The 17603-nt window shown below is 34.2% G+C and overlaps 1 protein-coding gene across 1 annotated transcript; it reads left to right on the forward strand.

The window, feature by feature from the left end:
- The first annotated feature begins 15566 nt into the window (after positions 1 to 15566).
- On the forward strand, positions 15567 to 16459 carry LOC135929637 (large ribosomal subunit protein eL19-like). The gene is made up of 5 exons (XM_065466312.1): positions 15567 to 15626; positions 15673 to 15779; positions 15822 to 16065; positions 16110 to 16220; positions 16265 to 16459. The coding sequence occupies exons 1-5, from the start codon at positions 15622 to 15624 to the stop codon at positions 16386 to 16388; spliced, it is 591 nt and encodes a 196-aa protein (XP_065322384.1). The 5' UTR covers positions 15567 to 15621; the 3' UTR covers positions 16389 to 16459.
- Positions 16460 to 17603: the final 1144 nt, after the last annotated feature.

Genomic DNA, 17603 nt, shown 5'->3' on the forward strand with positions numbered 1-17603 from the left:
TTTACATTCTTTCTTTCAAATTATTGTTTAAGTTATATGCATATCTTTTTGGGGGTCAGGGAGTGGGGAGAGGACTAAGGGGGATATTTTTTATTAGCTTAAAATGATATTCACAAAAAGTGATAAATTTCTGAAGGGGGGATTTTACGCCTATGGTGTGGATAATTAATATTAAAGATAATCCATAAAATAAAATGTTAAATATGATATTTTATAAAATATGATATTTAGAATAAATATTCATAAAATGGAATAAATTAAAATTGTTTGTAATAAACTCAAATTTGTAAATAAATATCACAACACTAAATGTTAAAGTTTGAATAGTAGATAACCTTATTAACTTCTCTTAATTTGTAATTTATCTTAACTTGTTATTCACTCGAATTACATTTTTATATTTTATTATCATTCAAATTTGTTACCATAATTTTATTAAGTAGAGAGTATAAATTCTGTAAATAAATTCAATATATGAAAATATAATTTTTAATATAAATAAAAAATATGGTACACTCTAGAAAAAGGAATTATGATATAAATGAAATTATTATATATATATCTAGCGGCCTCAGTTACAGAAGTCATAATATAATAATAAAGATGAGAAACATATTATATTTTTATCTATTATTTTTTACAGTGGCATCATTAGGGGGGTGGGGCTCAGGAGCTCAAGCCCCCTGAAAAATTTGAATAGCCCCCTGAAGCAAAAAAATATTTTTTTAATATATTCTTAACCCCTTGAACTAAAAAAATTTTTTGATTGCCCCCTGAACGATTTCTTTTATATTTCTATTAAGTAATCTATAGATTTGATTTTATTATTTAAAAATTAATAAGACTGTCTAAATATTTATTAAATGAATATTATTTTACATATTAGATCATATTAATACATATAAATTATATTTTCACTCTGTCAGCTTGCAATCAAATTTTGTGTTAAAAATAGAATATCAATATCACTCACTAAATATTAATTTAGCATTACCGTTGAAGTTTAATTGACTATTATTATTTAAATTATTATATAACCCTAATTAAATAAATATAATTGAAAACTAAAAAATTTAATATTGTAATTAGCCGAGTTCAAAATGACTAATCAACTGTCTATTTATTAAATTTTTTTATCACACCTATTCCTTAAAATATTTCCAAGGTCCAAATAAGTATAAGAGATTTCTTTATAAAGTAAGTAATTAGACATAGTGTTTATAATCCTCTATTATATACAGTTGTTTATAAAATATTAGATAAAATGCCACTTTTATAGACGTATTTGTCAGTTTTATAATTTATTACAGTCAATATTATAATGAATTTTACTAATAAAAGCTTTTGATAATAAATATAGGAACAATTTGGATTTAAATATTTAACCACATCTATTTAGTTATAAATAATTATAAAAATTAAACATTTTATTATTCATGCTGCAATAGATGTAATAAATTTGATATTATTACAAACTACTATTATTTTAAGATATAATATACCAACTAGAGGTGGTGCTACAATATATAAAATTTTAATTGTTTCATCATATCATTCTGGTCCTTATTTTATAGTTCCAAAATGTTTCATTTATAATATGGCATCCTTGCCGTGTAAATAACTCCAGGGCTTCTATATTTGCATAATTATTTCTTCCAAAGATTTTTTGTGTTTTTATTTTATCAATTTATCCAACATAATAAATTCTGATATTAGTTTACATCGTGAGTATCATGGCTATTACTACAAATTAACCAGCATCTATTATGTTTGTTGCTAGGTAATTTAAGAATATTACTATATCTGCTGAGAGCATATGATAGAATATTTTAGATAAACAATAATGGTCAATGTGTAGTCGTTTATATATCATTTAAAATAAAAGATAATCTTTTAGAAATATAATATCTCACAATAATTTTCTCGATTACTTATCTAGCTTCCATCATGTCATCTAAAAGGAAGCTCTAACCACCATATAGTTCTATGATTTGGATTGGTCGTTTGTTCTCTTCTTCAAGAATTTTTTATTTGATTTAGGCCTATAAATTTTTACTTATTAGTCCATTCTATAAAACATTGTCTAAAATGGTAACAGAGAGTTATAGTAATTTGATAACCTTTTGTCAATGTAAGTTGCTAAGAATTATATTATTGCATTATGTGGTTTTTAAAAACTATTATCAATTGAGGCATATGTATAAATTAATAAACCTTTTTTATTACTTGTAATTCTTTAGATGCAAAATTTTTTTATATCAGCAATCGAAAATATTTAATAATGTAATAAATAGATTTTATATTAAAAAAATTGGAGGGTTTTATATTTAATTTTCTTAATTTATAATTAAAAAACTGCATGATAAAATCTATATTAAAATAATATTAAAAAAAATTAAAATTACATTTAAAAAATGAATATATTAATTAAGTAAACAATTTTAAAAAAGATAAAAATGAGTTTCATGATGGGGGAGGGGGTCAAAACTTATCGAGATCCGTGGAAATTAATATAGTTGCTCTCGAAATGCAGTGATTTGAGTTGATTGTAATATTTTAAAAGAGGATCCATGATCATTAAAAAAATGATAGACTAGGGGCTAGGGACCCATTGGTAGAAATAACTATTGGGATAAAGTGAAAATCAGAAAAAATCGTGATTCTTTTTAAATTTTGCATTCCGCTTTAATAATCGGATCAATGTTTAGGTTGGGGGAAAATTGGAAGACAGAGAGAAATCCTAAATAAGTTATATCCAAAGAATGTTTATGAGCCCATCTTCCTTCTTTTTTAAAAGAATTAATTAATTTAACATATCTAATAATTGCAATTGTATTATTAAAAATATAACTTAGCTCATGAAATTTTGATGTGCAGAAATTAATTATTGAAAAAGGAAGAACAAATTCAATTTTACATAACTTGGAAAATGATATCAAAACTTGCATCCGTAATTTTTTTATCGATAATAATATAAGAAAATATGAGTGATTCACCTTTACTGCCCCATTAAATGAAAACCCTTGAACATACAAAAAAAAAATTAAAATTGTTGTTTAACAAAGACAAACAGGGGGGTTTTGTACATAAAATCAAAATGTAATTTTTTATTATTTTCTACATATGTTAACATAAATAAAAAAAAATATATGATGTAAAATATTTTAAAAGTTTTACTACATATATTAATATCGTATTTTAATTATTCCCGAAAATCTATTAAGGAAAATGATATTTAAAAAAAAATTGTTTTATTATTACAAAATTTGTAAAATTTATTCTGGTCCCATTACATCCTCCAACAATTCCTGAATCTCAGAGGCCGACAAATCAACCATCGGCCACTCTTCAGCGTAATAGGCCCTGGGACTCGCCTCCGGCGTTTCTTCTCGAAACGGCTCAATAATCACCACCGGTCGCCCCATCGCAGTTATGGATTGATCTTGTTGCGGCATTGCCCCTATCGTCAAAGGCGGCAAAATGGTCCTAACTGGAGTCTTGCCTACGATTTGGCCCACGGGGGCACCGCATTCGCAAATGACTAGGCGAGCCACACAAGTAACAAGAACGCCTCCTCGAGCGCATGCTGAGGTGCCGGGGCTCCGGTAATTCAGAGTGATCTAAATTATTCGTTATTATTCCGGACACTCCCCTTTGGACCGGGGGCGATCTACTGCTCCGGCGTATTGGAGGCGAATGGTATATTATGTCTCGGTAAATCGAAGGCGAGATTGGTCGCCCATCCTCATTAACATATCCTCGGTAAATACTTATTCTAATGGTTAAATTCTCCCAATATATACACCGATGCCTCCCCGACATTCTTTTTTAAGAAAAAGGTATAATATAAAAAAAATTAATAACAGTTTTCACTCACTTTTCTTTTGGGTCAAAATGAATAAATACAGGAAAATTTTCTTTAACAAAATTAACAATTATACAAAAAAAAATATAATTTTGCATTTATAAAATTCCCCTTTTAAAGCCCAATTATTGGAACCTTCCTTGTTTTGTGTCTCGCTTCCAACTGTCATTGCCGAAATCTTTTCCGTGTTTCAGTCCAACTTGGAACCATTTTTTATTTGTTTTCTAGTCCAATTGTCACTCCTTTTTATTCTATTCTCCAACTATAAACAAGTTCTATTTCCAACTTTTGATTTACGATCCCGACATCTCCCAAAATTATCCCTTACTTTAATTTATTACTTTGGTTAACATACCCAACATTTTTAACTTTTTGTGCATTATTTATTGGCACTCTAACTAAGTTCCCCCTTTTTAAAAAAAAAAAAAATACTCGCTTTATTCCCCGAATCACGAAATCATTGATAACTGATATCATTGATATTTATTTTATTTTTTATTAAATGTGATGTAATCCCGTAATTGCGGAGGTATTAATATCTTGGGTTAATTATCATTATCGATTTTTTTTTTAAATAAAATTTGATTTAATCTCGGAACTGCGGAGGTATTACCATCTTGGGTTAATTATCATTATTAGTATTATTATTTTCTATGTGCTTTAACTCGAGAATCACGAAAGTTTTTTTTTTTATATATATATATATCCCTTAACCTCCAACATTATTAGCACCGGTTACCATTATTATTATTGATCCCCTTTTTTTTATTAAATGTGATTTAATCCCGTAATTGCGGAGGTATTACTATCTCGGGTTAATTAATATTTATTTTGTTTTTTTATTAATGTGATGTAATTCCGGAATTGCGGAGGTATTACTAACTTGGGTTAATTATCATTATCGATTATTTTTTTTTAAATTAATTTAATCTCGGAACTGCGGAGGTATTACCATCTTGGGTTAATTATCATTATTAGTATTATTATTTTCTATGTGCTTTAACTCGAGAATTGCTAAGATATCTATCCCTCTCTCCTCGCCGCATCATGGCTGGATCTCAATCTTTCAGACTCTACTCTCTTCCGTATCTGTTCTACGTGTCTAACTCCTTCCTTTCCGTCAACGAATTTTACTCTCACCATTTTATGCCCCATGTTCTGTATAATTATTCCTGACTCCCATTTTCGGGTACCTCCAAAAATTCTCGCCCATATGGTCTGACCATTCACAAATTCACACTGATTATCCATTGAATTTTCCTCCTGCGCCGGTTTGGGACTTCAGAAATCCAACTGAATACGAGTTCTACGGCCCAAAAACTTTTCTGCTGGGGACAATTCCTCTCCCTTTCGACTATTGTTATAATATGCAATCGCTATCCAAATCTCTCCACCCCCATATTTCGACTTCCTCAACCAACTTTTCACCACCGCCACCATCCTTTCCGCCTGCCCATTTGAGCTTGGGTGGTAAGGAGGCGCCAAAATGTGTCTCGCCCCAGTTTCAGTACAAAACACTTTAAATTGTTTACTTATGAAAGCGGGTCCTCCATCCGACACGACTATTTTCGCTACCCCAAATTTTGCCCAAAGATCTTTTAATGTCTTAATTACTACTTGCGTTGTTAACCCCTTTACTTCTTGATACTCTACCCATTTTGAGTAAGCGTCCACCACGAGGAGATATATTTTATTTTCGAAGTCGAAAAAGTCTAAGTGCACTCTTTCCCATGGTTGAGTAGCCCTAGGCCAAATACCTTTCTTGTCCTTTCGAGGCATACTTGCCCATGAATTACACATTTCACAACTTCTCACCATATTCTCGATTTCTTTATTCATGCCAGGCCACCATACGTATTCCCGCCCCCATTGTTTCATTCGTTCCATACCCTGATGTCCAGGATGGATCATTGCCTTTACTGCCTCCCGTAATCTGGACGGCACCACTCCCCGACTTCCTCGTACCACACACTCGTCCACTATCGTTAGCTCTTTCTCCACTTGCTTGAACTTTTTGTCCCCATCTCGCCATTGCTTCCGACCCAATATGCACGCTTTGATTCTCGTCAACTCGCGATCTTTTAAAGTAGCATTTTTGAGTTGTTCCCATGCAACTGGTCCTCCTTTAGATATTCCGACTATCGCTCTAATCAACCCGTGCTCATCCTCTTCTTACATATCTTTCGACCTACTCGTTTCGCAATCCTCTCCCGCTCCACATCTAGAAAGAATATCCGGTAAGTAATTTTCTCTTCCTCGTCGGTATTTCACTTGCACGTCGAAACTGCCTACCAGCAATAGCCTTCGCTGCAACCTAGGCGACAACATGAGCTCCTTTTTGTCCTTCCTGAAAAGATGAACCAAGGGCTTGTGATCCGTATATATGACAAATCGACGTCCGATCAAGTATTTCCGACATTTAGTCAATCCAAATATAACTGCTAGCGCTTCTTGCTCGATCACTGAATATCTTGTCTCGGCCTCTCTAAAGATTCTTGAGAAAAATAAAATAGGTCTCTCCAATTCGTCTATACAATGTAATAGCGCTCCACCCACACCCCTATTCGAAGCGTCAACGGCCAATATCACTGGCACATCGTTATCAAAACACACTAGTACTGGTTCCCTTCCAATCCTCAATTTCAACTCCTCAAAAGCCTCCTCCTGTTCAATCTTCCATTCAAATCTTTCTCCTATCTTTAACAATTTATACAACGGCGCCGCTATCTGCGCGAAGCCTTCCACAAAACGGTGATAATAATTCACCATTCCCAAGAAAGCTTGTACTTCCACTTTATTATTAGGCTTCAACATGCTTGTTATATTTGCCATATTTTTGTCTAAAGGTCTGACCTCTTTCCTATTGATTTTATGCCCCAAATATACGATTTTTGAAACTCCCAGCACACTTTTTTCAACGCTTGCCCGCAATCCTTTATCTTTGATCCTTTTGAACACCTCCTCCAATCTTCGTTCGTGTTCCTCTGGAGTCTTTCCTATCACTAATACGTCATCCATGTAGTAAAATACTCCCTCTAGTCCTTGAAAAACTGCCGCCATCGTTCGTTGAAAAATTGGAGCCGACACGCTAAGTCCAAACGGCAATCTACAGAAGTCATACAATCCCTTCGGAGTCGTGATCGTTAATAGATTTTGTACCTCGGGTTTCACCTTCAATTGTAAGTAAGCGTTCGAAAAGTCCACCTTTGAAAAATATATGCTACCCTTTAGATTAGCTAATATTTCTTCAATCCGAGGTAACGGATATTTTATCTCCACAACCCACGGGTTTAGCGTGACCCGAAAATCAGCGCATAAACGAAGCTTTCCATTGGCCTTCTTCACGGGTACTAACGGTGTTGCCCATTCGCTATATTCCACTGGACAAACAATGCCCTTCTGCACCCACTGCTCCAATTCCTTGTCTACTTCATTTCGCCATTCGAACGGTATCCGACGTAATGCACAAAACTTGGGCACATATCCCTCCTTTAATTTGATATCCACTTCATAATCTCGGAGACAACCCAACTTCTCATAAAAAATCTCCTTGTAATTTTTCATCAAGTTTCTCACTCCCTCTTGTACTTTGATCATACCAAATTCTATCTCTCTATCCCGCAATTCACTCTCTTCCCGTCGTCTCGTTTCCTTTCCATCCATTTCCATTTGTTGGCTATGTGTTCCCTTAGTATTTCCTTGTTCCAAATCATCATCTTCTCTAGTTTCTTCTTCTGGCAACATTATTTTCCCATCTGCCAATTCCTCCAGCTCCGCTTCAAACTTTCCTTGATCATGAATTTCTTTCTGTTCTTCGGTATCATTTCTTTCTTCCTTTCTCCCAAAGTCGCGACAACCCCTAAAATTCCCCCCGATATCTCCCCTATAATTCCCCCCGATACCTCCTTTATAATTCCCCCCGATACCTCCCCTATAATTCTCCCCAATACCTCCCCTAAAATTCCCCCCGATACCTCCCCTATAATTCCCCCCGATTCCACCCCTATAATTCTCCCCAATACTTCCCCTAAAATTCCCCCCCAATATGTCCCCTATAGTTCCCCCCAAAACCTCCCCTATAATTCCCCCCGATACCTCCCCTATAGTTCCCCCCAAAACCTCCCCTACAGTCTCTAACAACCCTATTATCCTCTCCTCTCCTTTCCCCTTCCAAAAAGGTTTCAATTCCTGGCAATCTTTCTCCATACCACAAATTCATATCTCTATTTTCTTCACATCTTGCAACAGGTAAAAATACACCACACCATGCGAATACCCCCCAAAAACCACAATCTGGACCAATTCGGGTGATCCAATCCCATCCCACTACTGACTCTACTTTTCGATCTACTATCCATAAGTCCAAAATCTCCACTCTATTCTCTAATACCACCTTTAACTCCACCCTTCCCATCACTGCGACTTCTGATCCATCCAACTGACGGATCTTGATGTCCTCCCGTTTAATTATCCCTTCCGAACAAATACTCTGATATTTCTCATATCCCATCACGGATATGGCTGCCCCGGTATCAAATAACATGGATACCATATTTCCATTCAAATTTATCCAAACTCTAGGGCAAGGATCATGTATCTTTTCCTCTTGTATCATATTTATGCCCTTTGATACCCAATCTTTCTCCCTATAATCTAATCTTTCCACCTCTTTCGCCCAAAGCCCCCCGACCTTTGCGGCATGCTCTTTGCTATCATATAGTCACAAATACTCGCAATCTCTCGCCCCATGTCCTTCCTTCCGGCAACGGAAACAGATTCTATTCTGCTCTTTATTCACAGCCAAAAATGGTATTCCTACCTCTTTATTTTTTTCACTTTCTATAATTCTAACATTTGGAGCACTTTGCCCCATGTCCCTCTGTGGAAAACCGCCTCTAGTTTTGAAATTACCCACATTGCATTCCTCCCTATTGTGACCAAATCGACCACAACCTGCACATCGTAGCTTATCACGTCTTCCTGGACAAAACGTGGCTATATGTCCATATTTTCCACATTCAAAACATTTCGTTTCTCGGCAATCTCTGACCATATGTCCCTGTCTTCCGCAATTATAACAATTCATTCTCCCCCTTACTCTAGAATCAAAGTTGGGTCTCATTTCTCCTCTCCTTCCCTGAGAACTTTCTCTAGGTCCCCTATATGTCCCCAATCTCTGATTAGTATATGAATCTCTCCTTTCAGGCCTATAGGTTAATTTATCTAATTCGCTATCCGTCCACCCATTAATTAACTCCTGCACTGGGAACCATGTTACCTTTCCCATAACATCCTCTTCCCCATTATGTCCTTCTATCGTCAATGTCTGCCCCTTTATTTTCACACTTCGACTTCTTCTCAACTTTCTTCCCCATATTAAGCTACACATCCATATTACTAATATAACCAATGCCCCAAAAATATTATACTGTATTTCCCAGTATTTTACAAATTTTAAACTTTTCATTTCGACCTTATAAAAAATTTATAATTAATTTCAAAATAAAAATTTTGGTTATTTGTAATGTTAATAGATGTGATATTATTAACAGATTGTGGTTTTTGGGGGGTATTCGCATGATGTGGTGTATTTTTACCTGTTGCAAGATGTGAAGAAAATAGAGATATGAATTTGTGGTATGGAGAAAGATTGCCAGGAATTGAAACCTTTTTGGAAGGGGAAAGGAGAGGAGAGGATAATAGGGTTGTTAGAGACTGTAGGGGAGGTTTTGGGGGGAACTATAGGGGAGGTATCGGGGGGAATTATAGGGGAGGTTTTGGGGGGAACTATAGGGGACATATTGGGGGGGAATTTTAGGGGAAGTATTGGGGAGAATTATAGGGGTGGAATCGGGGGGAATTATAGGGGAGGTATCGGGGGGAATTTTAGGGGAGGTATTGGGGAGAATTATAGGGGAGGTATCGGGGGGAATTATAAAGGAGGTATCGGGGGGAATTATAGGGGAGATATCGGGGGAATTTTAGGGGTTGTCGCGACTTTGGGAGAAAGGAAGAAAGAAATGATACCGAAGAACAGAAAGAAATTCATGATCAAGGAAAGTTTGAAGCGGAGCTGGAGGAATTGGCAGATGGGAAAATAATGTTGCCAGAAGAAGAAACTAGAGAAGATGATGATTTGGAACAAGGAAATACTAAGGGAACACATAGCCAACAAATGGAAATGGATGGAAAGGAAACGAGACGACGGGAAGAGAGTGAATTGCGGGATAGAGAGATAGAATTTGGTATGATCAAAGTACAAGAGGGAGTGAGAAACTTGATGAAAAATTACAAGGAGATTTTTTATGAGAAGTTGGGTTGTCTCCGAGATTATGAAGTGGATATCAAATTAAAGGAGGGATATGTGCCCAAGTTTTGTGCATTACGTCGGATACCGTTCGAATGGCGAAATGAAGTAGACAAGGAATTGGAGCAGTGGGTGCAGAAGGGCATTGTTTGTCCAGTGGAATATAGCGAATGGGCAACACCGTTAGTACCCGTGAAGAAGGCCAATGGAAAGCTTCGTTTATGCGCTGATTTTCGGGTCACGCTAAACCCGTGGGTTGTGGAGATAAAATATCCGTTACCTCGGATTGAAGAAATATTAGCTAATCTAAAGGGTAGCATATATTTTTCAGAGGTGGACTTTTCGAACGCTTACTTACAATTGAAGGTGAAACCCGAGGTACAAAATCTATTAACGATCACGACTCCGAAGGGATTGTATGACTTCTGTAGATTGCCGTTTGGACTTAGCGTGTCGGCTCCAATTTTTCAACGAACGATGGCGGCAGTTTTTCAAGGACTATAGGGAGTATTTTACTACATGGATGACGTATTAGTGATAGGAAAGACTCCCGAGCAACACGAACGAAGATTGGAGGAGGTGTTCAAAAGGATCAAAGATAAAGGATTGCGGGCAAGCGTTGAAAAAAGTGTGCTGGGAGTTTCAAAAATCGTATATTTGGGGCATAAAATCAATGGGAAAGAGGTCAGACCTTTAGACAAAAATATGGCAAATATAACAAGCATGTTGAAGCCTAATAATAAAGTGGAAGTACAAGCTTTCTTGGGAATGGTGAATTATTATCACCGTTTTGTGGAAGGCTTCGCGCAGATAGCGGCGCCGTTGTATAAATTGTTAAAGATAGGAGAAAGATTTGAATGGAAGATTGAACAGGAGGAGGCTTTTGAGGAGTTGAAATTGAGGATTGGAAGGGAACCAGTACTAGTGTGTTTTGATAACGATGTGCCAGTGATATTGGCCGTTGACGCTTCGAATAGGGGTGTGGGTGGAGCGCTATTACATTGTATAGACGAATTGGAGAGACCTATTTTATTTTTCTCAAGAATCTTTAGAGAGGCCGAGACAAGATATTCAGTGATCGAGCAAGAAGCGCTAGCAGTTATATTTGGATTGACTAAATGTCGGAAATACTTGATCGGACGTCGATTTGTCATATATACGGATCACAAGCCCTTGGTTCATCTTTTCAGGAAGGACAAAAAGGAGCTCATGTTGTCGCCTAGGTTGCAGCGAAGGCTATTGCTGGTAGGCAGTTTCGACGTGCAAGTGAAATACCGACGAGGAAGAGAAAATTACTTACCGGATATTCTTTCTAGATGTGGAGCGGGAGAGGATTGCGAAACGAGTAGGTCGAAAGATATGTAAGAAGAGGATGAGCACGGGTTGATTAGAGCGATAGTCGGAATATCTAAAGGAGGACCAGTTGCATGGGAACAACTCAAAAATGCTACTTTAAAAGATCGCGAGTTGACGAGAATCAAAGCGTGCATATTGGGTCGGAAGCAATGGCGAGATGGGGACAAAAAGTTCAAGCAAGTGGAGAAAGAGCTAACGATAGTGGACGAGTGTGTGGTACGAGGAAGTCGGGGAGTGGTGCCGTCCAGATTACGGGAGGCAGTAAAGGCAATGATCCATCCTGGACATCAGGGTATGGAACGAATGAAACAATGGGGGCGGGAATACGTATGGTGGCCTGGCATGAATAAAGAAATCGAGAATATGGTGAGAAGTTGTGAAATGTGTAATTCATGGGCAAGTATGCCTCGAAAGGACAAGAAAGGTATTTGGCCTAGGGCTACTCAACCATGGGAAAGAGTGCACTTAGACTTTTTCGACTTCGAAAATAAAATATATCTCCTCGTGGTGGACGCTTACTCAAAATGGGTAGAGTATCAAGAAGTAAAGGGGTTAACAACGCAAGTAGTAATTAAGACATTAAAAGATCTTTGGGCAAAATTTGGGGTAGCGAAAATAGTCGTGTCGGATGGAGGACCCGCTTTCATAAGTAAACAATTTAAAGTGTTTTGTACTGAAACTGGGGCGAGACACATTTTGGCGCCTCCTTACCACCCAAGCTCAAATGGGCAGGCGGAAAGGATGGTGGCGGTGGTGAAAAGTTGGTTGAGGAAGTCGAAATATGGGGGTGGAGAGATTTGGATAGCGATTGCATATTATAACAATAGTCGAAAGGGAGAGGAATTGTCCCCAGCAGAAAAGTTTTTGGGCCGTAGAACTCGTATTCAGTTGGATTTCTGAAGTCCCAAACCGGCGCAGGAGGAAAATTCAATGGATAATCAGTGTGAATTTGTGAATGGTCAGACCATATGGGCGAGAATTTTTGGAGGTACCCGAAAATGGGAGTCAGGAATAATTATACAGAACATGGGGCATAAAATGGTGAGAGTAAAATTCGTTGACGGAAAGGAAGGAGTTAGACACGTAGAACAGATACGGAAGAGAGTAGAGTCTGAAAGATTGAGATCCAGCCATGATGCGGCGAGGAGAGAGGGATAGATATCTTAGCAATTCTCGAGTTAAAGCACATAGAAAATAATAATACTAATAATGATAATTAACCCAAGATGGTAATACCTCCGCAGTTCCGAGATTAAATTAATTTAAAAAAAAATAATCGATAATGATAATTAACCCAAGTTAGTAATACCTCCGCAATTCCGGAATTACATCACATTAATAAAAAAACAAAATAAATATTAATTAACCCGAGATAGTAATACCTCCGCAATTACGGGATTAAATCACATTTAATAAAAAAAAGGGGATCAATAATAATAATGGTAACCGGTGCTAATAATGTTGGAGGTTAAGTATATATATATATATAAAAAAAAAAAACTTTCGTGATTCTCGAGTTAAAGCACATAGAAAATAATAATACTAATAATGATAATTAACCCAAGATGGTAATACCTCCGCAGTTCCGAGATTAAATCAAATTTAATTTAAAAAAAAAATCGATAATGATAATTAACCCAAGATATTAATACCTCCGCAATTACGGGATTACATCACATTTAATAAAAAATAAAATAAATATCAATGATATCAGTTATCAATGATTTCGTGATTCGGGGAATAAAGCGAGTATTTTTTTTTTTTTTAAAAAGGGGGAACTTAGTTAGAGTGCCAATAAATAATGCACAAAAAGTTAAAAATGTTGGGTATGTTAACCAAAGTAATAAATTAAAGTAAGGGATAATTTTGGGAGATGTCGGGATCGTAAATCAAAAGTTGGAAATAGAACTTGTATATAGTTGGAGAATAGAATAAAAAGGAGTGACAATTGGACTAGAAAACAAATAAAAAATGGTTCCAAGTTGGACTGAAACACGGAAAAGATTTCGGCAATGACAGTTGGAAGCGAGACACAAAACAAGGAAGGTTCCAATAATTGGGCTTTAAAAGGGGAATTTTATAAATGCAAAATTATATTTTTTTTTTGTATAATTGTTAATTTTGTTAAAGAAAATTTTCCTGTATTTATTCATTTTGACCCAAAAGAAAAGTGAGTGAAAACTGTTATTAATTTTTTTTATATTATACCTTTTTCTTAAAAAAGAATGTCGGGGAGGCATCGGTGTATATATTGGGAGAATTTAACCATTAGAATAAGTATTTACCGAGGATATGTTAATGAGGATGGGCGACCAATCTCGCCTTCGATTTACCGAGACATAATATACCATTCGCCTCCAATACGCCGGAGCAGTAGATCGCCCCCGGTCCAAAGGGGAGTGTCCGGAATAATAACGAATAATTTAGATCACTCTGAATTACCGGAGCCCCGGCACCTCAGCATGCGCTCGAGGAGGAGACGTTCTTGTTACTTGTGTGGCTCGCCTAGTCATTTGCGAATGCGGTGCCCCCGTGGGCCAAATCGTAGGCAAGACTCCAGTTAGGACCATTTTGCCGCCTTTGACGATAGGGGCAATGCCGCAACAAGATCAATCCATAACTGCGATGGGGCGACCGGTGGTGATTATTGAGCCGTTTCGAGAAGAAACGCCGGAGGCGAGTCCCAGGGCCTATTACGCTGAAGAGTGGCCGATGGTTGATTTGTCGGCCTCTGAGATTCAGGAATTGTTGGAGGATGTAATGGGACCAGAATAAATTTTACAAATTTTGTAATAATAAAACAATTTTTTTTTAAATATCATTTTCCTTAATAGATTTTCGGGAATAATTAAAATACGATATTAATATATGTAGATTTTATGTACAAGACCCCCCTGTTTGTCTTTGTTAAACAACAATTTTAATTTTTTTTTGTATGTTCAAGGGTTTTCATTTAATGGGGGCGTGTTATAAATAGTTTTATTTTTTTTGTATGAGTCATGAAATATTTTTTTTTTGTTTGGAATTTTATTTTTAATATTTTTTTTTTTTTAGTTTCGCGCAGTCATCATGAACATTATTATATAAATATTTTTATTATTTATTATGTAAAAAATAATTTAATATTTATAAAAAAATAATCATATATAAACTAAAAAAAAAGTGGAAATCGATTATTATTATTATAATTATATTTTTTTTTATATTGTTTTTTTTTAAAATCCTTCTTTTCTTTAAAAAAAAAATAAAGACGAGATATTAATCCTTATTGTGAAATTAATAAAAAAAAAGGTAAAAAAAAATAAAGACTTTGCGTTTTGAAATAATAAGAACTGCTAAGTTAAACGTTTCTGTGCAGTGAAACTTTGAAAGACGGTAGGAAAAATCAACTGCTCATTTACAGTAAATGATTCAAATAAAATCGTTTGGAATAAATTTAATTGAAAATATGATAGATTCGATGCCCAAATTACTCGAAATTACTCAAAATCAATGTTGAAGTCTACTTATTTAATCTTTTTGATTACTTAACTAATAAAAATAATAATGCTTTTCAAATGCTTCTCTTGGAGTAAGCTTGGCACTTCGTCACCATCACATAGTGTGTCTATCAATATTAATAATCTAAGTTAAATTAATTATTAAAATAAATATTTGAGTAACAGATGTCACACGTTAAGTAAAATTTATGACTTGTTTTTTTAATTGTAAAAAAATGAAATAATAAATTTAATACAGATTAAATATTTTTTACTTTGATTTCAAAATGAAAATAATTAATGTTACTATTTTTTTTCCAATTAACTGGATACATAGTAGAAGTATCTAAAATAATGATTCATATATATAGCCAGTCAGATATTTATTTCATTATTTAGTATAAACATATTTAAAAATTATACCGGTATTGAATTATATATAAATTGATATACCCTAATATTTCTACTTTTATAAAGACTTAAATATAAATAGGAATTAAGTTACATGATAAGAAGTATTGTAAAATAGATTATAACTTTAAATTTGAAATAAAATATAATTATTTAGGTCTAATTTGTGAAAACATTTGATTTGTTTCCTTTTTTTTGTAGAAATGAGGTAAAGATGTCATTTTTTAATATATATACCTATATTTAATTATCAGTAATTTAAGATTACAAAAACGGCTTGCGTCAAATATATTAAAATGTGGCAAGCGAAAAGTTTGGTTAGATCCCAATGAAGTTAATGAAATAGCGAATGCTAACTCAAGTTTCAATCAATATAATTTATTTTTATGATAATATATTAAAGGACAAAATATTAGAAAATTAGTAAAAGATGGTTTAATAATAAAAAGACCAGAGGCGATTCATTCAAGAGCTAGAGTGAGAAAAAATATAATTGCCAGAAAAAAAGGACGACATACGGGCCCTGGTAAAAGAAAAGGAACTGCTAATGCAAGAATGCCTGAAAAGGTTTTGTGGATGAGGCGTATTCGAGTATTAAGAAGACTTTTAAAGAAATATCGCGAAGCTAAAAAGATTGATAGACATTTGTATATTAGATTCATTTTTTTGTAATTATACATTTTAAAAATAGGTATCATGCACTTTATATGAAATGTAAAGGTAATGTATTTAAAAATAAACGTACCCTTATGGAATATATACACAAGAAAAAGGCAGAAAATACTAGAGCTAAACAAATAAGGTACTTTATTAAAATTTTAATGATGATTATTATAATAATTTTAGTGATCAAGCTGAAGCAAGAAGAACTAAAGTTAAGGAATCAAGAAAGAGAAGGGAAGAACGAGTACTCACCAAAAAACAGGATTTACTAAAATCAATTGAAAAAGAAGAAGAAATTAAAAAATAGTATAATAAATGAAATATTCATGACATATGTCAATATGATAAATATATAATAAATTATAATTATTGTTCCTATCTTTAATCAAAGATTAAGCATATTTTAAGAATTTACCACTATATGGTAATTCAAATTTATAAACATTTTCATTTAAAGTGAACTCATTGTTATTTTATTCTTACTCATTCAAAGACTTAAAATTATTTTGGCTAACTATTTTGTATTCAACCCCCCCCCCCCCCTACCACCCTTCAAATTATAAGTTTGAAGTATTTTCTTGAGATATGCTAAATTGTGGTTTACTGTACTAATATTAATCATAATGAAAATAAGATTTATTTTTAATATAGAAATTTTATCATACTTTCTTTACTAACTCCCCTTCAATATATTTTTGTTGGATTTTGAATAACTACTAAATTATCACTAGTATTCAAGATGATTAATTAATTAGTTTTTTTTAATGCTACCATTACTGAATTATATTACAACCAGTCCTAATCTTTAAAGTCTGATAAAAAGTTGACTTTATGAGGATGATAGTAATTATATCTGTTATTCTAATTCCTTTAGTGCTTTTTATTTATTTTAGTTCTATCCTGAATCTTAGAAGTTTTCTAATGTCTACTAAATATTTTTAAAAATTGAAGGTAGTATTATTTCCAAAATATGGTTTTTAATTATTATATACTAAATAAATTGGGCAAATATTGGAAAAATCAAAAAAATTTGTCAATAGGCCAAGTTTATAATATTATAAAATACCTTTCACAAAACTTGAAACTTCATAGAAAAAATATATACCATACTTTACTTAAATATTTCTGACTTGTTAATACATATTTCTAATACCCTCCTCCTTATACTTTGTTTGACCCTTGCTACCTACCATATTTTAAAGGAAATTTAAACAGTCAGATTTTATAAAAAGTTATCGCATGAATCTATAGCACACTTCTTGTAAGTTTACGACCTCATTTACGATTTTTAAAAAATAGCATACTTTTTACCCTATAACTAGAGTCAAATATTTCTCGCATCTATATCCTAAATCTAGAGGTTAGGTAATTTATTGGTCAAGCATTGCTCCTTCAACACTAATCGAAATGTGTCACCTTAGGGTGTAATGTCTACGAGTCAATCTCTGTGAAACAGTGAGTAGTGTTGTTAAATGGCTCGTTTTGAGCCGATTTTTAAAACGGCTAACTTAATATTTTGTCC

The sequence above is a fragment of the Gordionus sp. m RMFG-2023 genome, chromosome 5 (assembly GCF_954871325.1).
Source record: "Gordionus sp. m RMFG-2023 chromosome 5, tfGorSpeb1-WG-v2, whole genome shotgun sequence".
Taxonomy (NCBI): domain Eukaryota; kingdom Metazoa; phylum Nematomorpha; class Gordioida; order Chordodea; family Parachordodidae; genus Gordionus; species Gordionus sp. m RMFG-2023.

Coding starts and splice junctions, on each gene's coding strand:
- LOC135929637 (XM_065466312.1), top strand. Junction 15,780..15,821: donor AATAGCGAATGCTAACTCAA/GTTTCAATCAAT, acceptor AATATATTAAAG/GACAAAATATTAGAAAATTA. Junction 16,221..16,264: donor ACTAGAGCTAAACAAATAAG/GTACTTTATTAA, acceptor TAATAATTTTAG/TGATCAAGCTGAAGCAAGAA.